The sequence below is a fragment of the Ursus americanus genome, chromosome 17 (genome assembly GCF_024610735.1).
Source record: "Ursus americanus isolate L20-20 chromosome 17, mUrsAme1.1.p, whole genome shotgun sequence".
NCBI lineage: Eukaryota > Metazoa > Chordata > Mammalia > Carnivora > Ursidae > Ursus > Ursus americanus.
The window spans coordinates 17,683,866-17,706,395 of NC_142143.1; the positions used below are offsets into that span (position 1 = coordinate 17,683,866).

At 43.8% G+C, this 22,530-nt stretch overlaps 1 protein-coding gene across 5 annotated transcripts in view; it reads left to right on the forward strand.

Annotated features, from left to right (window-relative positions):
- The first annotated feature begins 1,521 nt into the window (after nt 1-1,521).
- The window catches only part of NT5DC3 (5'-nucleotidase domain containing 3), a 74,843-nt gene continuing 53,834 nt past the window's right edge, over nt 1,522-22,530 (forward strand). For 2 of the 5 annotated variants that reach the window (XM_087868803.1, XM_087868804.1), the window contains exons 1-2: nt 1,522-1,828; nt 21,039-21,223. In XM_087868803.1, coding sequence (XP_087724929.1) covers nt 1,615-1,828; nt 21,039-21,223 — 399 coding nt within the window. In that variant the 5' untranslated portion in view covers nt 1,522-1,614. The remainder of the gene's footprint in view (nt 1,829-21,038; nt 21,224-22,530) is intronic. The other 3 variants (XM_087868805.1, XM_087868806.1, XM_045779564.2) reach the window with 3 other exon arrangements.

Sequence of the window (22,530 nt, forward strand, 5' to 3'; positions counted from 1 at the left end):
AGAACTCCTTGATGAGGTATCTTCTCTTATAACTCTTAGAGGTGATGATAAAGTCTAGGGTTTTGATTTTTTAGCTCTTTAAAATGTTGTAACAGATTGTAGCTAAAAAGAACAATTTTGAAGTGATTCACATTTGTGTGGTAGGTAGAAGAAAGTTGCTCTCACAGGGTTCCATATCTAAAAATGTGCTGAAGCCAGTGTTAATATAGTTCTAATTGGGTTACAGTTATGTTGCTATAGTTCATTTTGGATTTATGAATTGATTTTCCATGTAAACAAATTTTATAATTGCTATCACCAAAACTTCTTTTATGAAACACAAATAAGAAAAGATAAATTGGAATAAACCAAAACCAAAAAGTAAGTTTAATGTCCCAGAGTCCATGGATTCGATATCTATTTTAAACATTTCAATTGTCTCTCACCAGTGATTTGTTACCCATTAACTGTTCAGGATTACTTATTGGCTACCTTATCACCCAACTAAATCCTACATACTATGTTAGGAAGCCAAATGGAAGAATGGGCTCAGCTGTGTGACTTCAGGAAAATTATTTCACCTCTCTTAGCCTCAGTTTCATTAGTTATAAAATGGCAGAAATCCCAGCGCCTGCTTCTCAAGATTGCTGAGAGGATTGCATGAGATAATGCACACAGCAAGCCTTTAATGAACAGCAGTTGTTCTCTGTAACGGCCAAACTCAGAGGCCACCTTGTTCCAGAAAGCCTCTTCCGACCCCTCCAGCCAACAACTTAAGCGTGCGAGAATGCCTGGGTGGTCTTCAATCGTGCCCTATTTCACACACGTTGGTGTGGTCTCCCAGGCAGTGTGCCAGCCTTGAGAGTTATTCCCTGTACTCCACTGAACACCCTACTCATCGGTAACCACAGTAACCAACAGCTTGGGAAGTCCCCTGAGTTCAGTGATTCTCAGCCGGGTTCTGGGCGGACCGCGTCAGTCTTGCCTGCAGCAGCCAAGACTGCCTCAGCCACACAGAAATGTCGCATGCGGGGGTTACTGTTTATATGTTTTTGGTGGAACCACAATGCACAGGTGCAGCCTCGCAGATCTGAGGGCAGATAGGTGCACCGCCCCTATGAGCGTAGGCAGGAGCCGGAGCAAGAACAGGGTGGCGGTGTCCTGAGGGCCTCCTTCTCGAGCCAGGAATCCCTGGAGGGGCACTGGCCTTTTAGGCTCTGCAGTAGGCGGGGGCGGGGGAAGAAGATGACCTTCAAACACATCAGGCCACATGTGGGACCTCGACCCAGTTGCCCCCTCACGGGAGGCCCGGCAAAGATCCAACCCGGGAATCAGGGACTTCCCAGACCCGCCCCCGCCCCCTGCCAGGCAGGACCCCGTCCCGCCCCCTGCCAGGCAGAATCCCTCTCCGGCCCACCCCCTGCCCGGCAGGACTGGGCCCCGCCACAGGCCCCGCCCCTGCCGGACAGCACCAGACCCCGCCCCCGCGGTGGCCCCGCCCCCGCGGCGGCCAAAGGGGCGGGCCGCGCCGCCGCCACGTGCTCCGACGCAGGGAGCCGCCCGCCAGCAGGCTGAGCGCGGGCAGAGCGCTGGTGTCCTGCTCCGGGTGCCACTCGCAGCAGGGCGGCGGCAAGCATGGCCACGGCGGCGGCGGCGGCGGCGGCGGCGGCGGTGGCCCGTGGGGCCGGGGCGAGAGCGGCGGCGGCCCTGCTGGGCGGCCGCGGGAGTGCGGCCCGGGGGCGGCAGCGTGCGGGCCCCGCACGGCCCTTGTGCACAGCACCTGGGACGGCCCCGGACATGAAAGGCTACCTGTGGGAGCGCTACCGGGAGGCGAAGAGGAGCACGGACGGTGAGTGCGGCGGCGCCCCCAGAACCTCCAGTCAGCGGGTCAGCGGGCACCCTCCGACTCGCGCCGGTCCCGCTGCTGACCTCCAGGGCACTCTAATCGTGACCGTCGGCCGCCCTCAACCCCAGCTGCGGCGACATCTCTGCAGTGCGATTCCGGGAAACGCGGAAAAATGCGCCTCCAAAAACTTTACAACTCTTGCCTTCCTCCTGTTGGGAAAGCAGTTTTATAAATTCTTGCGATTTTTAACCAGAAATTTGCATCGGAAGCGCTTTGGTCTCCATGGGCATCGCTTGGGAGACAGTCACCCCCACGCACCGTTAGGTATTGTTAGTAACAAACAGTAATAATAGTAACAGCCGGAGTCCGGCAGGCGGCGAGTTCCTCTGGAGCTGAGCTGCTAGGCAGGTGGCAGTGGCTGGAGTTGATTTTCCTTTTTTTGTTTTTTTTTTTTTTTCTTGTGAGGTTTCTTTTTTCTTTCTTTCTTTTTTTCTTTTTCTATGTCTGAAATAGAAGAGGTCCCGAGTTGAGAGTGTTCTGGGTTACCTACTAACCTAAGTGAGGAGGGGATTCCAGGGAGTGACTTCTTGGTTGCCAGGTGCACATAAAATCAGCTTGATTCTGTTGTTAGTAAGGGAAATGGGCAGAGGCATAAAGAGGCCTGAGTAAATACTAGGGCCAGGCACATCGATTGTCTCCTTGAATTCTTCTCATGCCTACAGGGAATGTGCCACATCCCCATCCTATAGATAGGAAAAGTGAGACTTAAGTTTAAGGAACCTGGCCAAGGTCACACCTTGAACCGGGGTCTGTCTCAGCCCCTAACCCTCTGTCCTGTTTCCTGTGCTGCCCTATCTTCCTGTAGCAGCTGACCATTTGGGAACTGGTGTGAAGGGCCAGTGATAAGTCATTGGTGCTGTTTCTTTCAAGAAATATTTAGAATTGAAATATTTGTACTGTGGTTGGGAGTGAGGTGGGATGGAGGTAGCAAGTGGAGATAAGAAGAGTATTTGGTGGGAGAGAACATTTGGTAGGATCACATTTTCAGTCTTCTGGCCAGAAGTCATTTTAATGAAACAAAGCAAGGGGCTTCTTTTCACCGACTGGAATAATTTTCTGAGGGAACTCAAAGAGGCTAGCAATGCAGACTTGTGTGAAATAGGGCTTCTTCGTTTTCCTTTGCTGAGAGTTAAAATTTGCACCATTTTTTGAAGTGGTTGTGTGGTATGGTGGAAAGAAGACTGGCTTTGCAGATGCTGGAAATTGCAGATCTTGATGAAAGAGATATAGATCATCTAGCTCAGCTTTAAGACTTGCAAGACTTAAAAAACATTTTTTAAAAAAAGATTTATTTGAGAGAGCACATGCATGAGCAGGGCAGAGGAAGAGGGAAAAGCAGGCTCCCAGCTGAGCAGGGAGCCAGATGTGGGGCTTGATCCCAGGACTCTGGGATCAGGACCTGAGCCAAAGGCAGACACTCAACTGACTGAGCCACCCAGGCACCTGGCAAGACTTTTTTTAATTGAAATTTTTAATGGAGATAATTGTATGTTTACATACAGTTGTAAAAATTAATACAGGGCCATCTGGGATACCCTTTACCTAGTTTCTCCCAGTGGTAACATTTTGCCAAACAATGACACAGTATCTCGAGCAGTATATTGATACTGATACATTTCACAGATCTTATTCAGAGTCCTCTCTTTCTGCTTTACTTGTGTTTGCCTATTTAGTTCTATACAATTTTATCACATGTAGGTTTAAGAATCCAGCTCTGCAGTCAAGATACAGAACAGTTCTTTACGAGGATCTCTCATAGTATCTTTATAGCCATACCCACTTCCCTCCCGATGCTTTCTCTATTCTGTGGGGTATCATCTGTTCTCCATTTCAAAAGTGTCCTATAGAAGGAGTCACAGAGTATGTGACCTTTTGGAATTGGCTTTTTAAACTGATCATAATTCTCTGGAGAGTTGTCCAGGTGGTTGTGTATATTGTATCCATCCATAGTGTGTTTTTTATTGCTGGGTAGTGACCCATGGAGTGCATGTACCACAGTTAAACCATTTTTTTTTTTTTTTAACCATGATGAACCATTTAACTATACTTTATTCCCGGAAGAATATCTGGGTTGCTCCCGGTTTTTGACTATTATAAATCTGCTGTAACTGTTTGTGTATTGGTTTTTGTGTGAACATATGTTTTCATTTCTCTAAATGCCATTGTTTGGTTGAATGGTAATTGTACGTTTAGTTTTATAAGGAACTATAGGCAGTATTGTCTCCATTCTTCGTGAAGCTTCAGTTTCATCATCTGTAAGATGGGATGCTGGTAAGTACCACATTGTAGGTTTGGTGAGGAATGAGAGAGTCCATCCATGTAAGGTGTGTAGAAGGTGAATGAGACAGTTGAAGTGTTGGGTGAGAAAGATGAGCATTGGGCCCGAGTTTGGGTTTTGGGGTATGATAATCAGAGTGAAATTTTGGAGTATGAGAGCTCAGAGGAGATTTTTGAGACCTAATTACTTTTGTGATCTTAGATGCAGGTTACTTTCCTCTGTGACCTCAGTCTTCTTATAGTAGCCCAGGGATGATGTCAGGATTTTCAGCACGGGCTTGGCACCCAGCAAATGCCCAGTAGTTAGTAGCTATTATTATTAGTTACTAAATAACTTCCAGTTTCAGACAAACGCTTAGTGAGGGGTGGAGGTGGGTTAGTTAGCTCTAGGGACTAGGTCCCCTTCAGCTTAGGGGAGTGCCAGACTAGCTGTGTGGCCTCTACCACGCCACCTGATCTCTCTAGCTTTGGTGTCTCTCTCCGTAGAATGAGGCCACTGGACTAAATATTGTGTAAGCCTTTTCAGGTGTTACGGGTCTGTGAATCAGGTATGCGGTGTGCCCCAGCCCATCTTCATGCCCCAGCCCATATCCACGTGGTCCCTGTCTCGCCCCTGAGAACACAGGGACTTTCACTTGACTTTTCCTTTTTCACCCTGTCTGGGGCTGCACCATCCCTATCGGCCCTTAGCCAAAGACTGTAAGAGTATATACATGCCCCGCTTGCGTGAGTTCACTCACCAAGAATTTATTAAGCACCTAGCCGTGGACTTAAAGGCTGTTGATTCACAGATGGGCAGGTCTGAGAGTGAGGGGCCCACAGTGGGTGAGTCCCTGCCTGCACCAAGTGTGGGACCACTGTCACATGGTTGGGGAGACTGGTAACAGGTAAGTGACAGCCAGCTTGGGGGAAATAAACAATAGACGCCAGGGGGTTTGGCACCGGGGCGGTTAGCTGCTCAGGTGTGCAGGGGATGCAGAAAAATACTTGCTAGGACTGATACTTGAACTGTCTGTAGGAATGAGAGGTCAGAAAAAATATTGATAATCAGACAAAAGCATATAGTTTTATTTTATTTTTTTTCAGCTTACAAGAGGAGAAAAAGAATTGTTTTTTCTCATTTTCTGGTTATTGCTTTCTGGTCATTGGATCTCTTGCCTAATCCAAACAATCTGCTCAGGTGTCTTCCCTTTGAAGGGTTTCTCAGAGTTAAGCCTGCTCAGGGAAGAGGTGATTTTACTCCTTGTTTTATCCTTTCTCTCCTGCACTTCTTCTTCTTTTTTTTTTTTTTTTTGTTTTCCCTCCATTTCTATTTTATTTATTTTTTTAAAGTTTTTTTTTTTTTTTTTTTTAAGAGTGAGAGAGAGCATGCACAAGTGGGGTGAAGGTGGAGGGGCAGAGGGAGAGAGAGAATCCCAAGCAGGCTTCATGCTCAGCAGGGAGCCTGACACGAGACTTAATCTCATGACCCCGAGATCATAACCTGAGCTGAAATCAAGATGGACACTTAATGCACTGAGCCGCCCAGGTGCCCCAACTCCATTAAAAAAAAATTTTTTTTTTAATAAACTTTATTTTTTAGATCAATTTTAGATTTAGATTTACATTTCTCTAAACTTTATCCCCGTTTCCCCTATAGTTAACCTCTTCTATGACTGGGGCACATTTGTCACTGTTAGTGAACCAATATCAATACATTGGTCCATATGTATCATTGTTAACTAAAATCCATATTTGATTCAGATTTCACTAGTTTTTAACCTAATGTCCTTTCTGCTCTAGGATCGCACCCAGAATAGCACCCTACATTTAGTCCTTGTGTCTCCTCGGGCTCCTCTTGGCTGTGACGGTGTCTCTGAGTGTCCCTGTTTTCGATTACCTTGACAATTTTGAGGAGACGTGGTCACGTACTTTGTAGAACGTCCCTCATTTGGAATGTCTTCCTTTGGAATGTCTTCCTTTTTTTTTTTAACTTGAGATTTTTGGAAGTACCATATTTATGCATCCTGTGTCCAACTCAGCTCAAAGGGAAGAGTCTTCACATATTTTAGGAAAAGAAATATTGGTTTATAACCTCTAGCAAAAATTTCCTGTAGAACCGTTGTTCTCAACTGAAGTCGGGGAAGGGGGGCGGTCTTTGGCAACGTCTGGAGACCTGTTTGATTGTCACACCTGGGGGCCGGGGGGTGCAGCTGACCTCTAACGTGTGGAGGTCAGGGATGCTGCTAGACAGTCTGTAATGCACAGACCAGCCTCCTCACAACAAAGAATAATCCAGACCCAAATGTCAGTAATGCCAAGTTTAAGAAACCTTGTCCTGGGGGCGCCTGGGTGGCACAGCGGTTAAGCGTCTGCCTTCGGCTCAGGGCGTGATCCCGGCGATCTGGGATCGAGCCCCACATCAGGCTCCTCTGCTGTGAGCCTGCTTCTTCCTCTCCCACTCCCCCTGCTTGTGTTCCCTCTCTCGCTGGCTGTCTCTATCTCTATCGAATAAATACATAAAATCTTAAAAAAAAAAAAAAAGAAAAGAAACCTTGTCCTAAGATGGGAATTCTAAGAAATCACCATGCGGTTATAATTTAAAGGGGTGAATATCGTTGCATATGGTCCGTTATCACTGGTTATGTTGCACGTCGTATGCATCTTCTTTGATCTTAATCCTTGGCCTGCGGTGTGTGCTCGTCAGAGAATCTGCCCTGTTAGGTACAGAACGGAAGCATTGCTGCTCGTCCAAGGGTGGGGGCGGTGCTCCAGCCATGCATTCGGATGCCTAGTGCATCCCCCCCCCCCAACATCATCTCATAGCCTGGTCTGTTTAGCATGTTTGGCTGCTTAGCTGGGGCTGTGCAGTGTATTAACGTGTGGAAAGAAGTATGGGGATTAGTGTGAAGTGTTAGAAGCTTTTACAGGGTGCTGAAGGATTTATTCAGAGTTCTCGGTTGAGAGCGTTTAATTCTTATTCAAAAATTATGTATTTAGCAAGGACTGTGTGTAGGACAGTGATATAAGCTTAGTTTATGGAGAATACACATAAAATGCAAACCCTTCCCTCAAGGAACTGCAGCGGGTTAAGGAAATGCCTTAATAATAATGAGGTAATTTTAAGATGAGACTAGTGTTTCTCACACTGTGTTCCACCCTCTTCTGAGAGATGTGGTTAAGGAAATGTTGAAAATATATGTATTTTTTTTTAAAGATTTTATTTATTTATTTGACAGAGAGACAGCCAGCGAGAGAGGGAACACAAGCAGGGGGAGTGGGAGAGGAAGAAGCAGGCTCATAGCGGAGGAGCCTGATGTGGGGCTCGATCCCATAACGCCTGCATCACGCCCTGAGCCGAAGGCAGATGCTTAACGACTGCGCCACCCAGGCGCCCCTGAAAACATATGTATTAAAAAAGCTTTTTTACTGGTAGGCTTATCAGAGTCTTTAAAATGCATGAATCTCCAAAAAGTAGGTATAGGTGTAGCACTCCCCAAATAAGTTTGACTGTGGAACCCCTTTTTTGAGATAATAGCTCACAATAGAGGTTCTGAGGACTATAGTTGGGAGGTTCAAACAATATGTATAACAAGAGTATATGTGTATTAATAATACCCAAAGATGCTTAATTGTACAACCTTATGCTTCTTTGTAACAGGGATATAGAATAATGGGTCTCTGACAATCTGGAGAAAGCTGTGTATTCTGTCTTTAGAAAAATATGCAGATTTGACAATTACACAACACAAGCACACTGGACTATTTTGTGAATGGTTTCAGGGGGTTTCTGGAACATCTCGGCTCCATCTGGTGAGCCTGCTGCTCATTGAATCCTCTGTTATCTGATGAGGGTGTGAAGGACGCCATGGGTGGGATGCTGATGGAGACGGAACTCAGCAGGGATTGTTTTCTGAATTAAAATTTGCATATAAGATCAGGAAGTCTGACTGGAACAAGGACATGTTTTTGGCCTGACTTTTGTTTGAATGATTGAGGTTTTCTGTAACTGTTGTGAAGGTGGCCGGGTGATCTACCAGCAAAGAGTGGGGGGTTGAAATCCAGAATTCATTGTCCTCTTTCATTAGGGCATCCTGGATAGTAGCATAAAGAGGAAGCAAAAGGAGATAAAATGTAAAAAGGAGATTAAATGATAATTATGTTGCCAGCTTTTGAAGGAAAGTAGAATTTTAAAAATTTCCGTAGTTCTGCAACTGTGAGGCACATCAGAATCACCTGGGGAGCTTGTTTTAACATGGAGACTCTGAGGCCCTGACCCTGGGGATTCTGAGTCATCAGGTGTGGGGCAAGGGCCCAGGAATCTGTATTTTTCCTGGGCTTAGAAACCAGTCTTTTGTTGAGCTCTTGAGGAAATGTGAAAGCACACATATCTTCTGTATTTTAGAGTTGTTCTTCTGGATTTTGGTTTCCAGCAATCTGGTAGACTAGATGGATAGTTTAAAAATCTTTTTTGTATAGAATGCATACGTGCTGAAAAAATGACAAAGAACATTCTTTGTGTAGCTGAGCTTTGAAAAACTGAAGTGAAATGGCAGGGACTAAAAATGAAGGATGGTGAGCAGCCCTGAAGGTGTTACCAACCCGGGAGCATTTGTTGGGTTTTACTGGCTGTGCCTGCTGGGAGGGACACAGACACATGCGCTCTGTGTCTCTGTGTCTCTGTCTGTTTCCCTGTCTGTCTGCTCCCTGTCTGTCTGTTTTTGTCTCTGTGTCTCTCTCCGAATCTCTTACAAATCCAGACCCACAGAGAGCTGCCTTCCATGCAGGAAAACAATAGGGTAACTTGTCTGTCTTGGTCTCTGCTCTACATTTTTCCATGGACAGGGGAGGCGGAGGGGAAGGTTGTGGAAGTCTCCCTGTGACCTTGTAATCACAGACTAGTTCTCACATAGGTTTGGGTTTGAATTTAGTCTGCTTGCCTGGTCTGGTTATCTCAAAGTGCAAAGTTAACTAAAAGTGGTCCCAAGGTGATAATGTCCTGGGATTCTTGATAGAAGCCAATGTAAACTCTCCCTGTATGGCTAGACCGTCGACCTGGGCTCAAATGGAGAGCAAAGATATTGGTAGCCATGTGAGCAAGTCCAAATGAATATTGACAATATAGGAATCAGTCAAAAGAGTAGGAGAGGGGAGGTAAAAGAAACAGAGAAAAAGCAGGAAATATAAAATGTGGTGGTGGAAATAATCCCAGATATATCAGTAATCATGAAAACTCAGATTAAAAGACAGAGTGTCAGTTCAGATATAAGGCAAAATCTAGCCGGACGCTGTTGTAAGAGATCCACACCCAAAACGAAGATGTAGAAAGGTTGGAATTAACAGAATGAGAAGAGATTTTGGGCCAGTGCTAACCAAAGAAACCCAACAGGTGTTAATATCAGACAAATACTGAAATGACATTGAAAGAAAATAATGTTTACTGTAGGGAGAGCTGCAAACTATAGTTCATGGGCCAGATCTTGCTTGCTGTTTTTGTATATTAAATTTTATTGGAACATAGCCACACCCATTCATTTCCATGTTTTGTGGGGCTCCTTTTGTGCTATGACGCCAGAGTTGAGTAGTTGCAACAGAATGTATGGTCCATGGGCACAGCTCAGAATCTTTGCAGAAAATGTATGTTGTCTCCTGAATAACAGCTCTGCCTGTCTGTCAACATGGATGACTCTCTCGAAAACAATACTGAATGTGTGTGTGTGTGTGTGTGTGTGTGTGTGTGTGTGTAAAGACAACAAACAGAGCAGATGTGTACCAATTTTCAAAGGTTTGAAAACGCATGAAAGATACTATCGATCACTTGTAGGGATACTTATGTTTGTGCTAAAAGTCTAAAATGTAGGAGAAGGAGACACACCAAAGTCAGGGTAGTGGTCACCTCTTGGTGGGAGGAGAATGCAGGCGAAGCATTATGAGTTTTATTTCCTAAACTGGATGGTGGGGATGTAGGTGTCCTTTGCATTTATCTTTATACCTTTCTGTGTGTCTTAAAAATCTCAGGACGTGTTCTTTACATGTCTTCTTTTGTTTAGGTGTGTGATATGGATGATCCTGTGGCCATAGGAAAAAGTAGCAAAAAGATTTCAGGGAGAGACATGCCACATAATAATTTTCACATTTCCAGGTAGGAAAGAAATTCCTAAAATAGGGAGAGAACCAGAGGACCCCTTGGAAGTCATAAAATTCAGTCCTTTGCTGGGAAGAAGGAATCCCTTTTTCCATGGCTCTTATTAGTGGCCCTCTGGCACCTGCTGGAGTTTGCCATATGAGCACAGGGCTGCCAATTTTATTTTGGATGGCTTGAGTCACAGGGAGTAATTCTAATTCCTTTCCCATATGATAGCTGTTTAAATGGTGATCATGCATCATCACTGCCCCTCCCCTTTGACTTCATTACTTTGGAAGCTCGCCTTTGCATTCAGTCTTGTTTGTTGATAACCCTTTGAAAGCGAACTGTTTGGTACTGAGGACAGGAAGCTGCTTGTGGTCTGACAGGTTCAGAGCGAGGGATGCCACCTGCCCTGCCCTGCTGAGCCTGGTACTTCTGTTGGAACACCTAGAATCCAGGGCTGGGTTAATCTGTGTGCAGTTCCCTTTCAATGAGGTCCTGACTTTGTCATTTCCTGTATTGACAAGATATGTTTTAGATGAAGGGAAAAAGAAGGAAAAAAAGCCTCCCCTCCAATTCTGTTTTTGAAGGTTTTATTTATTTATTTGACAGAGAGAGGGAGTGAGAAAGAGAGAGAGAGAGAGCACAAGGGAGGTGGGCAGAGAGAGAGGGAGAAGCAGACTCCCCCTCCCTCCACTGAGCTGGGAGCCTGATGTGGGGCTTGATCCCAGGACTCCGAGATCACGACCTGAGCCGGAGGCACACACTTAATCGACTGAGCCACCCACGACTTTCCTCCAGAACTTCTTTGTGTGCCTGTCATACGTTGTTAGCAAGTGCTTAGGAGAAAAAAGGTAGTATTTTCTTTTTCTTTTATTTTTTAAGTTACTGCATGTTTTAGTCAAGTGAGAAAGAGAGGCTAGCTGATTAATCAGCTGGGTAGGAAATTTTTGTACTTCTGTGGGTTGGTCGTTAACTTTGACAAACTCCTCTTTTTCAGTTACTAGGGTTTTGAGGAATTGTTTTATAGTAAGTGTATTTATAAGATACTGATATATAAACCTGAATAAAATTTTAGTTTGTATTTAGAGCTGTAGCTCTTCAAGATGTAACTCTGGTGATTATATTGGGCTCATCTGGAATGTTTCTTTTGTTCTCTTTTGAGCAGGAAAACCTACTTGAGAAACACGATTACTGTCAGTATCAGAATGTTGTTTGAGTATCCATTTTATTTATTAACAGTATTTTTTGAGTATCTTCTATGTGTGGGTAACTGTAACAGTGAGCAAGACAGGCGTAGCTGGAGCAGCAGTTTTCCAGCGTTTTGCTCTCAGGACTCTTTTACACACTTAAAATTCTCGAATATCCCAAAGTTTTTCTTTTTGTATAGTTCACACCAATAGTGACTGTATTCGAAATTTAAAAATGAAAGACTTAAAACATAGGTATTCCCCACTCATTTAAAATAACAATCTGTTACCTGCTAGAATAAATGACACACTTCTTAGGTCACTATTTTCCAAAATAAAAGAACTTTAGAAGAACATCATGGTTTCATGCTTTTGCAAATTTCTGCAATGTCTTGATTCACAGGAGATGGCTGGAGTCTCAGATTTGATTCTGCATTCACACCATTGAGTTGTCAGACATCATGTAGCCTCTGGAAAACTCCAATGTAAATTGGTGAGAGAATAAGAGTGAAAGAGGCAAATACTCTATTAAATTCTTATTGCTATTTTGACAAATGACTGCAAATGTAGTGATTTAAAACTGCACAGATCAGTTACAGTTTTGGAGGTCACAAGTCTGAGATGGTTCTTGCCGGGGTAACATCAGGGCGTTGGCAGGATTCTGTGCCTTTCTGGAAGCTCTAGTGGAGAATGTTTTCTTGCCTTTTCCAGTTTCTAGAAGCTTCCTGCATTCTTGGGTTCATTTGCGCCAGGGTAACATCAGGGTGTTGGCAGGGCTCTGTGCCTTTCTGGAAGCTCTAGTGGAGAATGTTTTCTTGCCTTTTCCAGTTTCTAGAAGCTTCCTGCATTCTTTGGTTCATGGCCCCTTTCATTTTCAAAGCCAGCAATTTATTTATTTATTTTATTTATTTATTTTTTTAAAGACTATTTATTTATTTATTTATTTGACAGACAGAGACAGCCAGCGAGAGAGGGAACACAAGCAGGGGGAGTGGGAGAGGAAGAAGCAGGCTCCCAGCAGAGGAGCCTGATGTGGGGCCCGATCCCAGAACGCCGGGATCACGCCCTGAGCCGAAGGCAGACGCTTAACCACTGCGCCACCCAGACGCCCCCAAAGCCAGCAATTTAAAAATGAAGTTGGAGCCTTTTTTACATCACATCACTCTGAGGCTGAATCTCCTGCCTTCCTTTTTTACACTTAGCCCTTGTGCGTAGGGCCCCCCTGGATAAACTCATCTCTGTTTTAAAGTCAGCTATTTAAAGTCTGCAACCTTAATTCCCCTCTGCCATGTAAAGGTAACATATTCATACAGTCTAGGGATTGGGAATGTGGATGTCCTAATCCACAGTATTCTGCCTGTCATGTGTAAGCATTCTTGTAAAAATAGTTCTACCCTCAGAGATCCCATGAAAGAGTCTGAGGATGTGGTTTCCTGGTTTATGCCAATCTAGGAAAACTATTAGTTGAATGGATGAGAAAAGGAGGGGGGACTGACATTTATGAAGCACCTGCTGTGTGCCAAGTGCTCTGCCAGGCATTCGACCTACATTGTGTTGTTTGATAACCGTGCCACTTGGACTCACTTAACTTTGCAGCCTTGTTCTCATCTGCAAACGGGGGGTAGCAGTGTTTACTTTAGAGAGTTCTGACGGTTAATCAAGATAACAAGAAGTACCCAGGGTGGATGGTATGTGGAAGACATTGACAATTATTCCTTTCCTACTTCTTCCATACTTTAATGAAGATTCTTGATAGCTTGCCTAGTAGTTGATCTTTTGATATGGCTAAATTTTATTTTTCTAAGAAGTTTCTCCCATGAAACAAATGTACTTTTCTTTTGAGCAGTTAAGTTTTGTTTTTGTTTCTTTAAGTAGGCTCCACACTCAATGTGGGGCTTGAACTCATGACCCCGAGCTAGAGAGTCGCATGCTCTAATGACTGAGCCGCCAAGCGCTCCTAAGTTTTTCTATTAAATGACTTCAGATTAGGTTGTCATTAAACCATTATTATATGTAATTGTATTTCAAATGTAGTCACATGTGGTTTTATTTTTGGAACTTTAGGAAGCAGGATGGATTTCTACAGAGCAGTCAAAATTACAGATATTATTTACAGAATAACATGTGATTTTAACTTTTGGTAGGAGTAGTGTAAATGTCATATGCATTGTTAATTATTCAGATGAGTAATTGTATTTGTCATGGATTGCTTTTCCCCTGGAGATGATGCAAAATGTCTAAAGTAAAGGAAAAATGAAAGCTGCTTTTTAGATTTATAGATACAATAAAAATGACTTCTGAATTGCCACCTGCCCTGGAGAGGGCAAGTGTGCTGAGTTTCTTCTCCACTTGTCATCATGCCATTTCTTGCCTCCCCTGCTGCCTGTGCTGTCGTTCAGTACAGAGCTAGTGCTTTATTATTTACTCACTTATAACCCCTGCACAGTTCTCTGTGCCTGGCACATAGTAGGTGTGCAGGAAGTACTTACTGAAAAAGTTCCTGGGGAAAACCAGTTTACCAAAATACTATGTGCCATGTGATCTCATTTATAGAAAACTCTAGAAAATGCAAACAAATCTGATCAAAAGTAGAACAGCAGTTGCCAGGGGATGGTCAGGGGTGGAGGGGAGAGGGTGGGTGGAATTCAGAGGGGCGTGAGGAAATGTTTGGGGATGTGAGATACACTTATTATCTTTATTGGGGTGATGGCTTCATAGGTGAATACATGTGTCGGAACTCATCAAGCTGCATACTTTATGTGTGATTTCTTACACATCATCGTACCTCAATAAAGCTATCTAGTAAAGACAAATAAGGGAAGGGCTCTGGGTTAGCCTGGCTTGAGGCAAGTTCGTACTGCAGGGGTGGGAACAGTGTGGCCCAGGGTGAATCTGGTGTTCTAGCCTGGACCACCAACTGAGGCTGGAGGGGGGTGGTGCAGGGTCCTAGAAGAACGTAGCATTTGTGTGTTTAGAGGTGGGGAAGGGTCATTTCTTATCTAAAGGCTGGGTTGTGCTGGGTAGGTAACCCCATAATGTTCACCTTCATAGTGAAAAGGATACCTTGGTCACTTGGTTTTGTCTCTGTATCTATTAGAGTACAGAAGTAAACTGGGGATACTGGAGAAAATATTTTCTGGCTAAAAATAGTTGGATTCAAATCTCTAAGGTCTAATAGTAGCACTCCTTTGAATCAGCTATCTCAAGTCACACTCTTTGCTCTACTCTTATTTCCCTTACTGTAACTACTCATTATCACGTTTGTTGGCACTAAATATAACATTCTAAATGTTAACATGAAATTTGTATTATGGTCAAATCACATCGATTGCATTAGGACAAATTCACAGTTTTCAGACAGATGTCAACAGAACTGACTGTCTTTGTCCGAGCCTTGCTTGACAGAAGGAAGTTGTAACTGGTGAAGTTTGCTAAGAGAAAATCATCTAAGGTGATTGTCTTTTCCTTATCATACTTGGCAATTACAGTTGAGGAGTTAAATCTTTACAATTTGGGCACAGAACTTTGAGCTCACTTGTGGTGGAGGCAGTGAAGGTCATGTAAGTGTGGTTTCAACTTAGACACAAAAAATTCCTATGCCTCTTTTTCGTATATTTTCAGTCTCTCTCTCTTTACACACACATTTTAAAAAAAGATTTATTTATTTATTTTAGAAAGAGTGCACGCACGAATGGGGGGAAGGGCAGAGGGAGAGGAAGAGAGAATCTCAGGCACATTGCCTACTGAGCTTGGAGGTAGCTGTGGGGCTCAGTCTCACAACCCTGAGGTCATGACCAGAGCTGAAATCAAGAGTCGATGCTTAACCAACTGAACCATGCAGGTGCCTATATATATATCAGATCTGAATGTTCTTTTTTTCCTGGGAGAACAGTTTGAAATCTAGAGCATATACCAAAAAGAAAAATCCTAATTAATTAGAGAAAAATATCATCTCTATGTCTCTGGGATTGTGGTTTGCATTACCCAGAAATTGAACTTCAAGGATTTTCAGGTGCATTTCCACTTTTCTGTTCGATCATATTCTCATTAATGTGTTTTGAGTTCTTGAGTTCGGGTATTTCAGGTGTATGGTTGGCCTTCTATGTGGAGCATAATTTCCCCCCAGGTTTTGCTTTATTAATATCACTGTAATGAAATCTTAGTATATAAATCTTTATCCACATTTCTGAACATTTCCTTAGCATTGATTCCTAGAAGGAGAATTACTAGGTCAAAGGGTATGAATATTTTAAGAAGACTCTTGGTACTTATTGCCAACCTGCTTTCTAGAAAGTTTGAACTGACTTCTCCGAAATACCAAGGAGTGAGGCCGTCCAGTCTCAGTACCAGCACCAACTCTGTGTTCTAATATTAAAAACAAAACAAGAATGGAAAGGCCCCCCCCCCCAAGAATACACACAAGTAACAAAAGCAACATAATCACTACTGCAATCTGATGGGAGAAGAACGGCATCTTTTAATCCTTAGCCAAGTAACACTAAAAAAAAGTGAATGAAATACAGTAAAACCATTTGTAATTCATCTTTCAGAGAGAGTGAACTGTCTAATTGTTTTAATTTTTTTGTGATTACAATGGTTAAACATTTACAGTTGTTAGCCATTTAAGTTTCTCTCTTATGAGATATATCCTTTATATTTTTTGGATTTTGGATTTTTTTTTTTATATTTAGGATATTAGTCCTTTGCTTTTTAGCTTTAAACTTCTGTCTAATATAACCTTTCCCCTCAGATTATTGTTTTTGATATTTTTGATACACAGATGTTTAAAGTTTTTATATTGTAGGGGCGCCTGGGCGGCTTAGTCAGTTGAGCTTCCGACTCTTGATTTTGGCTTAGGTCATGATCTTGGGGTTGTGAGATCGAGCCCCGCAAGGGGCTCTGTGCTGGGTGTGGAGCCTGCTTAAGATTCTCTCCCTCTCCTTCTGCCCCTCTTTACCCCCTGTCTCTTTAAAAAAAATTTTGTATTGTAAGTCTGTTGATGTTTTCCATTTGTGATTTATTGTTGTTGCTTTCACATTTGGAGTGATGAGATAAATAATAATCTATATAGTTTTGCCAACTTTTTAATATTTAAAAAAAATTAGTTCTTTGATTCACATGGTGTTTGTTTTGCAGCATAGTAGAAAGGGAAATTTTCCCTGACCTTCTTTTCATATAGCTAACAGTGTTTATGTAGTTAGACAAAGGGAGACTTGAGTATTCTATGTGAATTTAATTCAAGATGGTACTCAACTATAGCATATTCTGGAGAACAGAGAGTAGTAAGTAGAGTACCCATCTTGCTGAAAGTAGGGCATATGAAAGAGAATTTAAGATTGGAAAGATGGTTTATTTTTTTAAAGATTTTATTAGAGAGAGAGAGAGAGAGCGCAAGCAGGGGAAGGGGAGAGGCAGAGAGAGAAGCAGACTCCCCCCTGAGCAGGGAGCTCAATGAGGGGCTCGATCCCGGGCCCTTGAGATCATGGCCTGAGCTGAAGGCAGATGCTTAACTGGCTGAGCCACCCAGGTGACCCGGAAAGATGGTTTAAAGTATAAATGAAGAATGCCTTTAATGCCAGGTTAGACCATTAAAATTTGTAGGCAGTAAGAATTTTGAGTGGCTGAATATGCTTGAAATGAACTTTTAGTTACTAGGACCTTTTTGGCTGCAAGCAATAGAACATCCAGCTCAACCTGGTTTAACTTAAGCAAAGAACATTTTTTTAGGAAGAAATTTTATGGGCTTGTGTCATTAAAAACTCAATAGGGAGTATTAGCTTCAAATATACGTTGATCCAAGTATGTCACTGGGTGGCTTCTCTGTCTCGTGCCCTTGCTTTCTTCCATACTGGCCTTTTTAAAGGTTCTTAGAGATGGCCCCTCACATCTCCAGTTTTATAACCTTTTAGATCCAAGTTTGGAAGAAAAGAAGGCCTCTTCCATGAAGTTCCCTTACAAATCCAGACATTTCCTGACTGGACTCCTTGGTTCGTTTTGGCTGCAGGGCAAGTGTGATGATGATTGGCCAGAGGAGCCCCTGAGCCTTCTCTAAACGAATTAATGTTGGCGAGGGAATTCAGGTGCTCTTGTTGGCCAGGCCTGGGTCATGTGCTCTCCTCCTGGCGTCAGGAATGGAACCTCACTGAGGCCATGGAGTCTGGACGTCGGGGAGCAGCGATCTCCCAGAGCCCCGCAGCCTGCTGGAGGAGGAGTACGTGTGTTAGTCCGCTTCGGCTAGGTTATGCTGTGGTGACCAGCAGCACCGAAGTCTCGTGCTTACTGTAGACAGCTATCACCACATTCTCGCTCGTTCGCTCAAAGTCTGCGGGGGCCTCGGGCGACTCTGAGAGCTGCTCTTCGTGTTCTAGCCCGGGTGGCTGCGTTGGGACCAGGCTCTCGTCAGAGCTTTGGCCAGAGTAAGACAGCTGGCTCTCCATTTCTCTGTGCTAACCGTATAGTCTTGCTGTCATCATCCATTAGGTACAAAAGGAATTCACTTTCTAAATCGGTACCCACTCTTGTTTCTGCTTGGGGAAAAAGTGCATAACTGATCAGTCAGGGGCCCTTCTTCCATTTATACGTTAGCGTCTACAGTTTAGACAGACCGTTTGTCTTTTTGTGAATGTTTGGCATTCTTTCCTTTTGCCTTGTAATTATTCGTGTTTGTTCTCAGCACTTTTTTGAAGTGGTTTTATGGAGCATTGAAATCCCTTTTAAGCTTCCCATGCTCCTCGTGTTTATTTTGAGTGATGACACATTAAACATCCCAGCTTTTCGGTGGTGATGTTCATGTAATTAATACACCTTGGGCTTTCACCCCAGCAGGGGATTCCCGGGCAGCCATCGGAGATGGGCTGTTAGCCATTTTCCATCATAGCAGCGTTCCTTGAGGACTTTGCAGACTCTTCTCAGGGTGTAGAAAGGGAGGGAGACTATTGCCAACACTATTCCTAAACATACACTTCTGATTTCAACAGGCTGTTCAAACTTCCCCTGAAAAGAGCGTTTGTGAAAGCAGAGCTGTTGGTCACTCTGTAAGCAGTCCTGCTTCCCTTACTTCATCTGGAGGAGGATGCCGTGTGGTCATATGCAGAAAATAGCATCTCCACAGGGGCCCATTGATTATGTAAGGCCAGGAGGCCTGGTGGCAGATGCCAAATGGCTTGGAGCTACTAGCCTCTCCCTTCCCCAGAACGAGTCTGGTGAACTATCTGCCTTCAAGTTTTTAAAAATGCTACTGTCTTGTTTACTGTCCTCTCATGTGTCTTATTTGCAAAAGAAAAAAAATGCCAAAGTAATCATCTCACTGATGTTGACCAAAGAGAACTAATGAAATGGAATTGTTGGTGCATCTTAACTGTTTGGATTTTCAGCAAGCTCAGCCCTATCTAGGTTGTCTGAGGGGAAGAGACAGAAATACGTGCATGCATTTATAAAGTCATTCATTTATTCATACATTTGTCTTCGCTGGCCTGGGCATTCTGTGTGGGGATGGAAAGGCTTAGTTTTAAGTTAGTGTGCTACAGCAACTTACCTGATGACTGTGAATGGGCTTCAGGGGGTCAGTCGCCCTGAAATTGCCTGCAAAATCTGGAAGGGCATTTTTCTGGGGAGAGGATTCTATGGCTTTCGTTCAGTTCTCAAAGGGATCTAAGCCTTAAAGCTGCAAGGTGCCTTCTCAAATGCTCAGAACACCTCGTTGTGGCTGACATAGCTCCTGATTGGGGCTGTCACCTGTGAAAGCAGTACCTTTTGAGTATTTCACGTGGCCCCTTAGAATGGAAGTGGGTCACGTGGGCCATTCCTAGCCAAAAGAAGTGAGCAGAGGGGAAGGGAAAAGCAGCGTTGGCTGTCTGGCGAGCGCCGAAATGACGAAGGGTTGACTTCATTTTGCTGAGGGTAAGATGCACCCTTCTCAGGTGCCTGTTGAGTCCCACAGTCTTGGGGAGGAGAGTTCAGAGCACGGGTTCTGGACTTGCCAGGTTTCAATCTCAGCTCTGCCATTTAGTAGTTGTGTGTACTTCAGCAAATGATGTAATTTCGGTGTTGTCCCAGATGTCCTCGTATATCAAACTGGGATAATAGAGTATTTGCATCCTAAGACTGCTGTAAGGATGAAATGAGAGGCTGTAAAGTGCTATGATAGCATGTAGCGCGTGGTAGGTGCTTAATAAATGTTAACTCCTGTAGAGGGGCCCGGAGGTGGTCCTTCGTCTTGAGAGAGTAGTCAGATATGGACGGTTTGATTTTTGTGTGCATGTGTTAGATATTTTTTACTCATCTCCCTAAAAGTCACCTGCTTTTAGCATTTGCACTTATGGGCTGTTTCAAATAAATTTTAGTGCACAAACATCATAAAAGATGAATTAATACAGTCACATATGCTTTTAGTAAAATAGAGTGGTCAGTGTTCTTGTCATAAGATGTTGCCCGATGAGGTTCTTGCTGTGAGGACTAACTGAATGCAAATATCGTATTTCCTTTTCGTCTTTGGAAATATACTGTACAGTCTCTAATGCTGATTTCATCGAGGGTGTGGTGGCTGAAGACCCACAGTCTGAGACTTCTCCTCTGTGATCCGTTCGCCCAGCCTCATTAGGCTCCAGGGGGCTGCTGCCTGTCCTTTGCAGTCATCTTCTGGCTCCTCTAATAACTGGGAAATGTCTCCCTCTGTAGTTTTATTCTTTTTGTCATTGTGGGTGGGAAATGAAAAATTATGAATTCTTCACTGTATTCCACGAAAGTAAAAAAAAAAAAAAAAAAAAAAAGACTGCAAAGATGGTGTCTCCAGACTTCTTTTATACCTTCCTGAAAATGCTGTGATTCTTTGGGCAGCGCGCCGAGGAATCGGAAGGATGATGTAGCGGTGATCGATTTCACTCCTGCACCTGTCTGTGGTGATAGGAGAATGCCGTCATGATAGAACATGACACGGCTCCGGAGAGCTCAGGAAGCTGGGTATACACCGTGAGGCCAGCTGTGTAAAACTTACATAAACAATATTGCAGCCAGTATGTTAATGTTGTTTTTCTGGGTGAGGCGAGGTTGTGTGATACTTAAGTGTAATTATCCATGTTTCTCAATTTCTGAAATCTGTAACTAGCATGTATTATTTTTTAAACCAAACACATCATTTTGTGGCATTGAAGCAAAGATTCTTTTTTAGTAAGTTTTATTGAGATACTATTTACATACGGTACCATTCACCCACTTAAGGTCTCCCATTCAGTGGTGTTCAGTATATTCACAACAGCCGTTCAGCTGGCACTCATCACCAATTTGAGAACATTGTCATCACCCCAAGGGGAAATTCTATACGCATTTAGCCGTCTCTCCGTTTCTCCCCACACCCCCAGCCCCTGGCAACCACTAATCTGCCTTCTGCCTCTATGGATTTGTCTACTCTGGACGTTTCAGACAAATGGCCTCATACCACGTGTAGGCCTTTGTGGCTGGCTGCTCTCACTCAGCGTCAGGTTGTCAAGGTAAAGCTCATCATGCTTGCACTTTGGTGACTCCTAGGAATCATCCTCACCCTTATTAATCACAAGGTAAAATATATTTTTTTCTTTACTTCTAGACTTGGTTCCTTCAATTATGAACAACTTGTTGAATCCAGATGCCATTTTCTCAAACAACGAGATGAGCCTGTCGGACATTGAAATCTATGGCTTCGATTATGATTACACTTTGGTGTTTTATTCAAAGCACCTCCACACGCTGATCTTTAATGCTGCTCGGGACCTTCTCATCAATGAACACCGGGTAAGAGCACGGGGACATTGTGGTCTTCCCCCTCCTTCCCTCAGACATTGAAGAACAGCGTTGAGCAGACCTGGCCTTGTGCCTGGCACACAGACGTCACTTAGTAAAGTGTTGTTAAATGAACGGGTAGATTTTGTTCCATTCCAGATGATTCTATCTGGAAGATTTTTTTTTTTTAACTACTCTTTTTTGAGGTATGGTTGACCTACAGAAAGCTGTACATACTTAATGGATATAATTTGATGAGTCTGGGGATAAGTGTATAAACTGTCACCTCTTGAAGTTTCTACCTGCCCCATTATTATTATTTGTGTGTGTGTGTGTGTGTGTGTGTGTGTGTGCGTGTGTGTGTGTGTGTTTGTGGTAAGAACACTTAACATAAGATCTACCCTCTCAACAGATTTTTGGTAATACAGTATTGTATGCTATAGGTGCTTGCCGTATAATAGATTTCTGGAACTTGTTTAACTCACATAAGTGGAACTTTGTACTGGAAGATAGTTTTTTTTTTTTTTTTTAAGATTTTATTTATTTATTTGAGAGAGAGAGATCGAGCGAGCATAAGCAGGGGGAGCGGCAGAGGGAGAGGGGGAAGCAGACTCCCTCCCTGCTGGGGTTGAGCCCAGGACCCCGAGATCATGACGTGAGCCAAAGGCAGATGCGTAATTGACTGAGCCACCCAAGCGCCCCTGGAAGATAGTTGTTTTTTTAAAAAAATCTTTAGATGTCTCTTTGACAAAAGACTCTCAAGTTACGCGTTTGTGGCGACGGGGTTACAGGCTTTGTGCTCTCATTTCTCACTGCTCAGGGACGCAGTTTCTCCCGGAGCTGATGAGCTTGGCAGCCTGTTGAGTTCTGGGTAGAAGAAATCCTTCCAATGATAGGCAGCATTTTACCCTCATCCCTGACTTGAGTTGTTCTTACCTAAAGGACATTTGAATGTCTTCCGTTGCATGGTATTGTTAAAGGCTTATGGTAAGGAAGGAAGGGAGAAACACGCAGAACCGATGGGCCTTCCTGTACTGAAGTTTGAGTTCACGTTTCAGGAGCCAGGGTGAGACGCCGCCTCAGAGGTCGCCTGCACTGGTGCCCTTTGAGAGCCCACAGTATCCCGAGAGGTGCAGCTCAATGTCTATCTCAGGCCAGAGAGCGTTACTGCAGGAGGGAGGCCCTTCTGACTGGGGTGGGACAGCTGGCCCTCCTACAGCTTTCACCATCCGTCCCGTCTCTTGTCATTTCTTCCTTCACACATTCCTTCAGCTTTTCCGAAGTCCCCCCTCGTGCCAGGCCCTGTCGTAGAAGCAGGG